The sequence below is a fragment of the Olea europaea genome, chromosome 8 (genome assembly GCF_002742605.1).
Source record: "Olea europaea var. sylvestris chromosome 8, O_europaea_v1, whole genome shotgun sequence".
NCBI lineage: Eukaryota > Viridiplantae > Streptophyta > Magnoliopsida > Lamiales > Oleaceae > Olea > Olea europaea.
In genome coordinates this window covers 3365299-3378150 of record NC_036244.1, presented here as the reverse complement: position 1 = coordinate 3378150, position 12852 = coordinate 3365299, and the positions used below count along the sequence as shown (strand labels likewise).

The 12852-nt window shown below is 32.5% G+C and overlaps 2 protein-coding genes across 2 annotated transcripts in view; one reads left to right on the top strand and one right to left on the bottom strand.

Annotated features, from left to right (window-relative positions):
* Positions 1-1705, bottom strand: part of LOC111398179 — a gene marked incomplete at its 3' end in the record, with an annotated part of 4695 nt that extends 2990 nt beyond the window's left edge. The window contains exon 1 of the mRNA XM_023025112.1: positions 1594-1705. Within this exon, the coding sequence (XP_022880880.1) occupies positions 1594-1705 (112 nt within the window). The remainder of the gene's footprint in view (positions 1-1593) is intronic.
* Positions 1706-8385: 6680 nt separating this feature from the next.
* Positions 8386-11115, top strand: LOC111398535 (UDP-galactose/UDP-glucose transporter 2-like). The gene is made up of 7 exons (XM_023025487.1): positions 8386-8780; positions 9225-9253; positions 9360-9561; positions 9811-10053; positions 10140-10241; positions 10441-10548; positions 10640-11115. Exons 1-7 carry the CDS (start codon positions 8655-8657, stop codon positions 10886-10888), a joined length of 1059 nt encoding a protein of 352 aa, XP_022881255.1. The 5' UTR covers positions 8386-8654; the 3' UTR covers positions 10889-11115.
* Positions 11116-12852: the final 1737 nt, after the last annotated feature.

Sequence of the window (12852 nt, the reverse complement as noted above, 5' to 3'; positions counted from 1 at the left end):
CATAAAAATAGAATTTAACCAAGTTAAAAACAATGGTAAACAGTCAAACATCGAAATATAACGATTAACCATCTTCGAACTTGCTCCCCCTTTGCAAATAATATTCATTAGCAATGAAATAGTTTAAGTTGATTCTCCAAACTCTGCCGTCTTGTAAAAGTTCGATTCCTACTAGGATAAAAAAATTATTATTAAGAGATATTTTGAAATAATAAATTCAATTTTATAAAATTTAAATTTTGAATAAAACATTTTTTTTTAAAATATCTATTATACTTGCAAAAAAATTAAAGTGTCTTTATTTTCTCATTGTAAAAAAATACCGAAGCTAAAGAGGGTAAAAACCAAAGAGTTACAATCACGTGCACAATAGGCCCCCTTTTTTTTTTTTTTTTTTTGATAACCCAGGTGTCCCAGCTTAGCCGGACTAAATCCTGGACCTCTAGCCTCCGGCCCCTCAGTGACTAGTGGAGGTAAATCGCAGGTTGTGCCCTTGTTGGTTCCCAGGTTCCTACATGGCTTTTACTCCTTCTCCAAAGGGACCCTCCTCCATGGTTATTACATCACCAAGCTGCTCCAACCCTTCCTCTGGTTATTACATCACTTGGCTGCTCCAACCAGGAATCGAACTCCCCACACTTGGTTCCACAGCCCCCCAATGTGATTGTTCCGCCAACTTGGATGTGCCCTGGGGGGCCACACAATAGGCCCCTTTAAAATGATGAAGTATTGATTATTTAGTAAATGCAGATGGCAAAGTGTACTGCAAATCTTGAAAGTAATAGGAAAATGTAGCTTTCGAAATGTACAACATTAGTCGAGTAGGTTTGGTTCTAGTTGTTGTTGATGTAATATGCACGAGCCGCTTTAACTCCTGTTTGGTTTTGTAAAAAATTATGCTCTTAGTAAATTTTGACAAAAATTGATGAAATGTGTAATTTAAAATTGATAAAAGTAGCTACTCTCGTGAAACATGTGGTTAAATTTAATTATTAGCTTTAAATTAAATATTTATCATTTTTTTAGTTAAATCGAACATGGGCTTAATAATTATGAATTATTTTCAACGATTTTGACATCTGTACAGGCAATCGAGACGGGATCGAGATTGGACTAAAATATTGTAAGCTAAATTGGGGTTGGCCTGGCCTTTATGCTGGAGACAATGAGTTGAAATTTTGACCTATTTTTATAGTTGGATGATATAATTGTCAATTTTTTGAGCTCATTGCTAGATATTTTATTAATTAATCGCTTTGACCATTTTTTTGAGAACGATTTCTACTAAGATCAGATTATTTTTATAAGTACGAGTCTTTTTAGATTTATGTAAACATGTCATCAATACTTAAATTTTCAGTCCTCATTGGACGACATTGTATTTTTTCTTTATATATTTTTTTTTATTCTGGTATAATAGCACGTGTCTTTATATTATAATCTCTAATTTCTATTTTGTCTTTCAACATAACAACACTCAAATCTTGTTTGATGGAGACTAAAATCATATTTTTAGTAGATTTTGATAAAAATTAATCCCTCCCAAATGAAGCTCGATATCATAACATATTGACTTGCTTAATAAAGACTAACTTCTTGGACGTGCTTCTCCATCGATATCTGCAAGAGTTAATCTTCTTTCTAGTTCCACGGGCCCTTGATTTGATTCAATTCTTTTCTTCGTGCCGTGGCCACCATAACCCATATTTCAACAAAAATCGATGTTCAAGAATCAGAGCGAGATGGATGTTAATAAGGTCAATAGGTGAACTTGGTTGGGAAAGATGGAATATAATGTTTAAGTTTTTGATTTTTTTTTTCAATTTTCTGGAACATATTTAATTGTTCTAAGAGGGACTTACTTGTACTTTTTGAAAAGTTTTAAGACTTCGTTTGTAATTTTATTTATTTTTTTGTTATTTTACTTCTTTCTTTTATTTGATTTATTTGAAGAGTGTGGTAATGATGAATTTTTCTATATTATTAAAAGGCTGGGAATCGATTGTCCTAAAAAAATGTTGAGGATAAATTAGTTGGATTACGTGGAATTGGGGGGGAAGTTCCAAATTTTTCTTTCAAAAATTGAAATGTTTTATGAGTTCGCACACATGTAGGCATTTCTAGAGACTAGATGTATAGCATTAAGAGCATGTTTGTCACAATTATTGTAAATAGAGCTTTTATTATAAAGATGTTTAGTTGTGAGATTCAAAAATTGCTGTAAATATTAAATTGGTTGTTTGTCATCATAACTGCAAAATCCCTTTTATATTAAATTTTTATTTATTTATGTAAATAATAATTAATGTGTTAGAAGTTAAGAATTTTTTCTAAAAAAAAATATTAATCTGTATTTTATTAATTTTATAGATTCACTAAATATAAATTACAAATTTCATGTAAATGCCCAAATAGAGCTTTTTTTCAGAGAAGTTTGAAATTTATTTATTATTTATTATTATTATTTTTTTTTTTGTCAAAATGTATTTTTAAATTCTGAAAAAATCATTCCAAACCCACCTCTAAGTGACGGCTATGAATATTCCAACTAGTATATCCAAGAAATTAATAAATAAACTAATATCTAAACATATTGAAATAATTAATAAATCCAAAAACAAAAAGCCTCCCTGCCAAAAAAAAATAATGAGAGAGGCTTTGACTGACTCTTACAAGTGCTAGGCCCGGCATGAATAAACAATTGGAAGAAAAAAGTGGCCCCACCCCCTATTGTGAGGTCGATCAGGGCTTCAATCAATTTTCTTCTGATAGTGTAGCTCGATTGATCCAAAAAATGACATTGACTAATAAATAACTGAATTTGGGCTTTAGAAGTTGTTACAAAAATGACTACCTCATATGGACGGTTAAGAATGTTACAAGTAGAAATTACATTACACCGTATTTTTAAAGATCAGTATTCTAAAATTAGGGTGAATGTTTCGTTAATCAAAAATAAGATATTTCATATTTAAATATTATATATTATATATACAAATTTCATAACAAATCCTAATTAATTTCCACTATCCTCTCTCTCTTTATATCTCTTCATACCCATCTTTCTCTCACACACATTACAATAGATGGCATTTCCCCACAGTTGTGACAACATTCAATCGATGAAGCAGCGACACCACACTGCTGCGGGTAGGAATGTCAACGAGTTGAGTTAAGCCAGTTCGGGAGCCAAAATTTTTGGCTCGGGCTCGGGTCGAGCTTTTCTAAGACGGGCCTTTTTTTTGCTCGAGCCAGGCTGAACAAAAGCTCGGTCGGAAAATAAAGGCTCGACCCGAGCTTTCGGCTCGGGCTTTATCGAGCCGAGCCGGGCCGAGCTCGATTTCTGGAATTTTTTTTCTATACCTATTGCTGCCTATTTGGCAGCTTATCTGCTGCCGGTTGGCAGCTTGTTATAGCTGCATGTTGGCAGCAAGTTAGCTGCCAAACAAGCAGCAGATTCCCCCCCCCCCCTTTTTTTTTTAAAAATAATACTGGCAGGCCCGGCTCGAGCTAACCCTAAAAAATGAGGCTCGGTGCCTCCGAGCCTCGAGTCAAGCTGGCTTGAACTTTTTTCGAGCCGAGCTACGAGCGACTCTACCCGACTAGCCCGATTGTCATCCCTAGTTGAGGAGAGTAGCGAATGGAGGCAAAGATAAGAAGTTTCAATTTACCGTCAATGATGAGAGAGCAACTGTCATATATGACATTGTAAGATACAGAAAAAAGCTCAACAATAAATTGAACATCAAACGACGAAGCAAATGACACCATTAAGGATCTCAAGGGACTCAGTGCTGGATATTGAGTTTTGATTGTTGGAGGCGATGGTGGAGGATCTCGAAGCCTCAATCGTTGCGTGCAACGCTACGTGAGGGGGTGTTGCAGATCGAGGGCATACTTTATTCCATTTTCCTTTGTGACTAGCACTGCAAATCGGAGGTACTGCTAGTTTCCCACTTTTTCTCTGGTCACATGTCGGATGGGAGAAGAGAAGAGAAGAGAAGAGATGGTTGTAGCTGTGGTGGTGGTGATGTGCACGACTTTCACGATCTATTGCGGGGTGTTTGGTGATGTTGCAATTTGGTGGTTGTTTTGCGTTGCTGTAGTGGTGGTTTTGTCTAACCATGGTGGTAGTTTTGCGTTGCTATGATGTGTAGTGGCTATAGTGAGGATGTGACCTAAAAATGTAATTGTGACTCACAAGTTATTAAATTGTGATAGGCAAATAACTTGTGACCAATTAATTTGATAATTTAACATCGTTAATAAGTGATAACTTATAAAATTTGTGATTTGTGATCAATAAATAAATTATGGCCTACAAATTTTTTGATTTGTGATTTATAAAATTTTTATTTGTGATCTGAAAATAACTTTGTGATTTATAAATGTGACCGATAAATAATTTTCGACTTATAAAATTTGTGATTTGAGACCAAGAAATAATTTGTGATTAATTAATTTGATAATTGTGACCAAATTGTATAAAATTTTGACATTAATATATTTAATTACTAAAGAATATTTTTAATTAATTATTTTATAAATAAATTTAATTATTATCTAATTTTTGAAGTTTTATGGTTTTGAAATAGATCATACTTAATCTTTTATATATGAAATGTTCCACGTCAATAATAGGGTTAAAACGGGTCAATACTAATCCATTGGGCCAAGTTCTAGTCGACATGGACCACCTCATATGAACCTTATAGATAGTCTATTGGGAAACTATTTCATGTCCAGCCATTTGGGCCTGAAAAACTTTAGTGATGTCTATTTTCTAATGGATCCTGGCCCTTCTACACAACTATTGGTAATGGATCCTAGCAAAGGCCTGCAAATGGAATTTAGGACATGTTTGACTATGACATGAAATTTGCATGGAAAGAAAATAAATTTTAAACAATTGAACTATCTAAAAATTATTTGTATGAAAAGTATTGAATGATTTTGATTGATTTAGGTTTGAACATAAATAATATTATACTTGTCCATTTTTTATTGATGGACGAATGAGAGAGGAGGGATAGATGAGAGAGAGAGAGAATAAATCGCTTGAAAAATAAAAATCACTCCTTCCAAAGAAATGTTTTCCACGAAAAAAATTGTCAATAAAATACTTCAAAAAATAAGAATTTGGGTGGAAAATGACATTTTTTATGCAAAATATAGTCAGTCAAATACACCTGTCTGATAGAATTTTGAAATAAATAGCTTGCGAAAGAAAGAGTTAATATTGGAGCACTCATGTTATGAATGTTCATTTGTGAGCACTAATTTTAATGAATGTACATGCACGCAGACAAAACACATCCGTTAGTCCCTGTTTGATGAAGATTAAAATTAAAATTTGATACAAATTAATGAAATGAGTAGTTGAAAAGTTGTAGTTCTTATGAAATATATAGTTAAAATTAATTATTGATTTTTAATTTAAAATCCAGATTTCAATTTCTACCAAGCAGAGGCTAGATGTCAATAGTGAAATTTGATAAGTTAAACGTCCGTTCCAATTGACTGCACCTTAACGAGGATATTGAAGTGAGTATAGAACCAAAACAAAATGTTAATTCGATTTGACTCACAAAAGGTACAATTTCTTTAGATTTTGCTAAATAGTGCTCCCACCCTAACCCCAAGCTCACTCAAAATCTTTTATACTCTCTACGTTTCACAAAAAAAGATTTATTATTCTTTTTTATTTATCCAAAATTATATGCTACTTTCCATGTTGAGAATATAATTAAGGAAAAAGCCTCCTGCATAGGCTCTTTTGCACAGAGTCTGTACAGGTGCACTCACATGAAGGTGGACCTCACATAGGGCCTCTGCAGGTAGGACAAACGTATAATCAATGTCTTACTTTTCTAATGTACTCTTATTCAATGTGCATTGTTATCAATAAATATGAATTACTATTATTCAATGTATTAGGAAGGATAATAATAAATTTTATAGTTTCAAAATATATTAATTTGGTTTTCTTAATCTGCGTAAAAATAGAAGCATTGAAACAATTCTATCATTATGGGACAGAAGGAGTAATAAGCTTTTATCTGATTCCTATTATTTAAAAATTCATTTTTTTCCTAAACTTATTTTTAACTACGCATTCTCCCAATTATTTTTACATATAAACTCAAAATTTTTTCATACTTTTTTATTAACACATTCTTAAATAAATCATTATTACAAAATATATTCTCAATAAAAATGAGGCTCAAACAAATCTTAAAAGTCTTAACTGGATTTCAACAAGGTAAACTTATAAGCTGTTTGAAACTGATTTTTTAATATTATAAACTTATAAAACATCAGATAGGGAATTATTTTATAATTTTTAATTTAATTTGTATTAAAAGATTTGAAATAATATTATAAAATAGATAAATAATCAAACGATGCGATAAAGAGGAATTTTTTATTTTCTTCCTCTTCTTTCTAACAAATTTATTATTAAAAATGATTTAATGCCTACGATCGACATGAGATCAAAGTCGTCGTATCCATATTCAAAAGAGTGTTGAACCAAAAGAAAATGGGCCCCACCTCCACTTCCCAACCGAATCCACGCGCCAATGACTCGGTCAAGCGCGGTAGTGTCGCACCAAATTTTGGCGAAACAATTTGATAAACGGTTTTGGATTCAACGTAAATGTCAAAATCCAGAGTTAATGGGGCCCACTTAATGAAATATCAGACTGCTCCCTACTAAAACGTGGATTTCAAACAAGCCCTCTGGGCCCACTTCACTTTTTCGGAAGATTGTTACTCATTTATTGCTGGCGGCCGAAACACCTATTTCTTGATTATTTTGTATTTTAACTTATTTTTAAAATAAAAGCTAAAAATTTAAATGAACCCTGTTCCCTGTCTCGAGTTAGGGACAGGAGCGCCACATGACCCCCCCATTGGAGGGGCGAATAGGGGATGCCATGTGGTGCTCCTGTCTTTCTTCCTGTCCCTGACCCGGGACAGGGAGAATTATTCAATTTAAATATACCCATCAAGCATACAAATGATTGAAAAGTATTCCCCACTCTCAATTTATTATTTTTATACATTAATAACTTATTTCCTTACCTACTTAATTCTGGTTTGACTTTATTTTTCATATATATTTTTTAATAAAATAATTTTATTACTGAATCCTTTTTTTTTTCATACTTCTGACAACATAGTCATCAAAAAAATAAAATAAAAATAAATTATATCTTACAAAATTTATTTTAATTAATTGATTTTTATTTTATTTTATTTTTTTGCCGAACATAGACTTGATTATGGTCTGATTAGCTGAAAGTATTCAAGGTGGTGATGCTCTTACCATATTAGTATATATTTATAGATTGTTTAAATAAATAAATGGATTGGGACAATAAAACAAACATGGTAATCCAAAATTTAAGAATCGTAATTAAATATTTTAGCGTGATTAACTTTAATCTTCATAGAGTTAACACAAGGTACAAAGGTAGTTGGTATACATTATTATTTGACTATGACATGAAAGAAAATGCAAACTATGTGAGTATAATTTTGTAATTTAATAATTTATTGCAATCAACTATTTCATCAAGTTACCACCTTATCACATTTTTAAGAGTTTTAGCTCATAATAGGTAAAATGATCAAATCAATCAATCATAAGTATAATTCATTACGTAGCATGTTATGTACACATATGTACACCTAAACGTGTGTTAACTTGGTGACCGTATGCATGAAAAAATAGGTTGAATTGTTAGGTTCTTCGAACCTAACAAAAACTTGTATAATTCATTTTCTAAACTAATTTGCCTTTTCAAACATAGAGAGTCGGACTAGACTCTTTTGCTTCGTAGTACATGCAACCGACCTCTTAGGATCTTTGTTAATTTTATTTTTTACTTTTTAGGTTCACTGACTAACTTTACTTAAAAATGCCTAATCAACACATTATATAATGCAATTTTTGAGAGAGAGAGAGAGAGAGAGAGAGTTGCACTGTAATTCAATTGGACAGTGTGCGTGTACATTATTTATCAGTATACGTGTAATAATAGGTCAAGTTATATAGGTTTGAAACAAATTGACATATAAATAACGTAACTCAAATTTGTAAAAACTGATTAACCTTTTCAAAGATATGATATCGAACTTGACTCTTCGTATCTTTGTTCACATAACCGACCCTAGTTAGATCTTTTTAAATTTATTTTGTTTTTCACTTTTCGAATTGGAGAGGATTCTTATCTCCAATCCAATTGCCTGATCTTGCTAATTATATTGTAATAATCTCTTAATGACCTAATTAACAGCTAACATTTACTTGCTTTATACTTTATACATATATTTATAAAATTCAATTTTTAGACTGTCACCATCTCTCTCTCTCTCAATTCGTCACTGACTTTTAAGAATTCAGATTTTCCACAGAAACACGCACACACACGTTTTCATCCATCCATCAGATACAGAGAAAGAAGTAGAGAGATTGTAATTGGGAAGTTTATTAAGTTAGTAGTTCTGATACCTTTCTTGTGCATTCGAAATTATTCTTTCCCTCCCTTCCATTATATTTGCTTCTATAAAAAAAATCCATAAAGCAAGGACATGCAATTTCGTTTTGTATAAAGTTTTCGGTTTTGATTCAACTGGGTTCTTCAGAAATGAAGAAGGAAGATCAAGCAAGGTCTCTGTTTGGGATTTCTTTGACTGAGAGACCAATTTGGCAACAGTTTCTCATATGTTCTTCCGGGTTCTTCTTTGGTTATCTCATCAATGGCATTTGTGAGGTTCGTTTGAGTTTTATTGTACATCTATTTATATAATTGCAGTTGTCTTTGTTTGATTTCTTGTGTTATTGGATCATTTGTGTTTTGGATTTTATTTTTTGAATTGAATTCTTGGATTTTCCTACGTCGTTGCCTGTTTGTTGTTTGTTAATTTGCTTCATTCGTTCTTTTGATGAAGAGACGTCTCTTAATCCCGGGTTCATTCCATTTTGGGGTAGTGTAGAATTGCTTCAAAAAGTTGTTCCTAAATGTTGGAATTTTCTGTACTTCTTTGGGGGGGCAAAATTCGAAATTTTTGGTTTTGCAAAGTAGTACTTTATTGATCATTTCACTGTTCAATTGATTCAAAAGTTCCTATGAAGCTCAGATCTGTAGAATTAGTTAATTGAGAATAATGAAGTTGCCAAGTTGACTAACCATGAATTTTTTTATATCTGCTTGCAGGAATATGTATATAATAGGCTCCAATTCAGGTCTGTCCGCATTTTTTCAATAGCTTAATTATGATTTGTTTGCGCTAATTATTTGAAGGGCTCATTGAATTAAAACTTTTATACGATGTTACTTGATGTTTTGCAGTTATGGCTGGTATTTTACCTTTGTCCAAGGCTTTGTGTATTTGGTACTGATATACTTACAGGGGTTCACCATCAAGCAAAAGGTGAATCCATGGAAAACATATGTCAAGCTCTCTGCTGTCCTTATGGGTTCTCATGGATTAACAAAGGGTTCCTTGGCTTATCTTAACTATCCGGCACAGATCATGTTCAAGTCAACAAAGGTATACCATACTCAAAACTATTTCTTTGGAATCGGACAATGACATTATGTAATTTATATTCACAAAATATTATTAGACGATTTCAATATTCTAAGTGCCTTATTAGTTTATGTGCCACTTTGAGAGGTTTGACCTCTTCTAGTTGATCTTTTCTTGCAAGTTGGAACAATGCATTTTGATTTCGATATTATACTGTGTGAGACTTACTACTTGTTAAATTGATGAGCTCGTTTGGTTGTTGGAGTACAGGTTCTACCTGTAATGATAATGGGCGCGTTTATCCCTGGCTTAAGAAGAAAATACCCGGTTCACGAATACATATCTGCTGTGCTTCTAGTTGTTGGGCTGATTCTTTTCACCTTAGCAGATGCTAACACTTCTCCGAACTTTAGTGTCATTGGTGTCTTGATGATTTTGGGCGCTCTAGTCATGGATTCGTTTCTCGGTAACTTGCAGGAAGCGATTTTCACCATGAATCCCGATACCACTCAGGTTTTAATAATTATGTTCTACGGCTTATATTTAGATGACAACACATATCGTTTTTCCGCTAATCTGTATAGATCTTATTCTCTCAGATGGAGATGCTATTTTGCTCGACATTAATCGGGTTGCCTTTCCTGTTACCACCAATGATTTTGACCGGAGAGTTGTTTAAAGCTTGGAATTCTTGTGCTGAGGTAAGGAGATTGACTCGATTAAATTATTCTCAGCTCAAAATACTTAATCAGTAGGACTATTTTTTAATTAGAGCTATTAATTAAGAATTAAGCGGCTATATTTGCCATGACCACTGGTGACATCAAGTTCCTTTGCTTCTCAATGTAGATTTGTTCTTCTAAATTTATCATTTCATTGCTTTTGCATTTGCATTTGCAGCATCCTTATGTCTACGGGGTGCTTGTCTTTGAAGCAATGGCTACATTTATTGGTCAAGTCTCTGTTTTATCACTCATTGCCATTTTTGGGGCTGCCACCACTGCTATGGTAATTATGCCTCGACTAGCCTTGTGTTTTCAGCGTGCAATCGTGCTCGAAAGGCACTTGTTTCATGTTGTGTACTTCTTTGCTCTTGCAGATAACAACAGCACGAAAGGCTGTGACTTTGTTGTTGTCGTACTTAATTTTTACGAAGCCTCTTACTGAACAACATGGTTCGGGGTTGTTACTCATAGCAATGGGAATTATACTGAAGATCGTCCCTGATACTAAACCTCCTAACCAGGCTGTCGGGTCCAGTACTCAGGGAAGAAATCATCCGAAAAAGGTGAAGACACCTGAAAATGGAGCCGATGAAGAAGATGAAGAGAAGAGGCCATTAGTCTGAATTCACAAACAAGTTAGTTAGCCAAATGTTGATTTGTGATTTTCCTTTCTTTTTGCTACAGTTTTAGGCATAATCATGTGAGGAATTAAACAAAAATTAGCCTATCATTGACTGGATTGACACTGATTAAAAGATTTTTCACATTGTATGGATCTTTTTGGCAAATTCATGTGTATTGCTTATTTGTTTATAAGAAATTTGTATATTCTTATTCAAAAACAAAAATATATCTATGGTTTCTTTTTTATGTTATCTGGATGACTTAATTTGCAAAGATCGTGATTGGGAATTGTTTGATCGTATTTCTTTAAGAAAAGGCTAAATAGAATTAACTTGAATTTATTCGAAATCTTTGTGAAGCACTGTTTTTTTTTTTTTTTTTTAATCTCATGTTTGCTTTTTGTAAAAAATTATAACTTGAAGTGGAGATTTTCTTCATACAATAAGAGTTGAGTCGACTATTCAATCAAATAATATTAAGCGTGTTTTGCATCTTTATACAAGAAATCAGCAAGTAGAGGCAGTACAATCTCATTGCTATAGGTCAAAAGAGGGACAATGGATGATATCATAACCAACATCCATTGTTACATATATTAGAAATTTAGGCTCCCTTTGGAATTGATTATGGAACTCAATTTTTGATGCTCGAACAATCAGAAGTTGTTTTAGGTGTTAGGTAAATATTAAAAAAATTGAATATAGAAGAACAGAACCCCGTGGCAACAGATTTGGGGAAGCAGCAAGCTTCTGAGATTCTTTTTTTAACTTCTTCAATTATCGATAATTGAAATAACAATTTTAATCATAGTTAATTAAATTAATTCATTTTTCTACGATATGAACTTTGCTTTTATTTGTAATTTTATAAATGTTGAGATTTAATTGATGTCATTTTTTTTTTAAAAAATAACTTTAGTGTTTATGTGGTCGTAACTCGTAGAAAAATATTTACTAATATTACGTACTGTTATAAAAGTAAAAATAAATTTTACAATACTAAAATAATAATAAAAATATAAAATGACATCATTATAATCACTTTCTAGTTTTCTAATTGTGTATAAGCACAACAATAAATCTCTATTTTTTACCAAACTGTAAAATGTTGATTTTGAAAAATATAGGAAGATTAAAACAAAAGTTTAATAACAAATACTAAATCTATTCTTCATGCAGTCGATTCTTTTTACAGCACAATAACAACTGGTGTAGTTTCCTGTAGAAACATCTTCCTCTAAGATAAGCCATCACGACTCACGAGCTAACCATCAAAGATCATAGTACTTTACCCAAAAGTATTCGTTGGTCAAACCTGTTGGGGACTATGTCACAGGGTTTCTAGCGAAGTTGGGTTTGATGGAGGGACGAGGCTTGGTCATAACGACTATCCATGCTAAGATCAAATGGGACGACATGATACCATAGTTATTAAACCCGATCCGACCATCGACCCAGTCAAGACATCGAGTCTCGGGTTACTAGTCGAACCGGTGGGTCAATGCTTAATAATTATAAAATAATTCTTAAAGTATAAAGTTTTTCATTTAGATAAAATAAAAAAATAAAAAATATCCGTCATTAATTAATTAATTATTTATATATTATTTTGTTAAGTATTCAATTCATTTTAATCATAATAGTTACTATAATTTTTTAAAAATATTTTTAACAAACTATAAATGATTTACATATACCTAATTATTGCGAACACATAATAATAAACAATTGATCTCTAGTGGTTGGGTGGTACTCACTTTACCTAGAGGTGTAAGGTTCAAATCTTTTGAGAATAAAGAATTTATGGACAAACTTTTAAATCTTGGTCAAACCAGTCAATCGACCGAGTTAATATAAAAATCGTCAGTTAACTCGTCGAGTCAACTTGATTTTTGACCGAGACGGTTGCATTTCTATGAAAATGTTCTACCCGACCCGATTAAGGGCCCAAGTCACCGATTTTT

Excerpts from the sequence above, each read along its gene's own strand:
- LOC111398535 (XM_023025487.1), top strand. The coding sequence starts at position 8,655 with ATGAAGAAGGAAGATCAAGCAAGGTCTCTGTTTGGGATTTCTTTGACT. Across the intron at positions 9,254-9,359 it reads TATAATAGGCTCCAATTCAG|TTATGGCTGGTATTTTACCT; the intron begins GTCTGTCCGCAT and ends GATGTTTTGCAG. Across the intron at positions 9,562-9,810 it reads TCATGTTCAAGTCAACAAAG|GTTCTACCTGTAATGATAAT; the intron begins GTATACCATACT and ends GTTGGAGTACAG.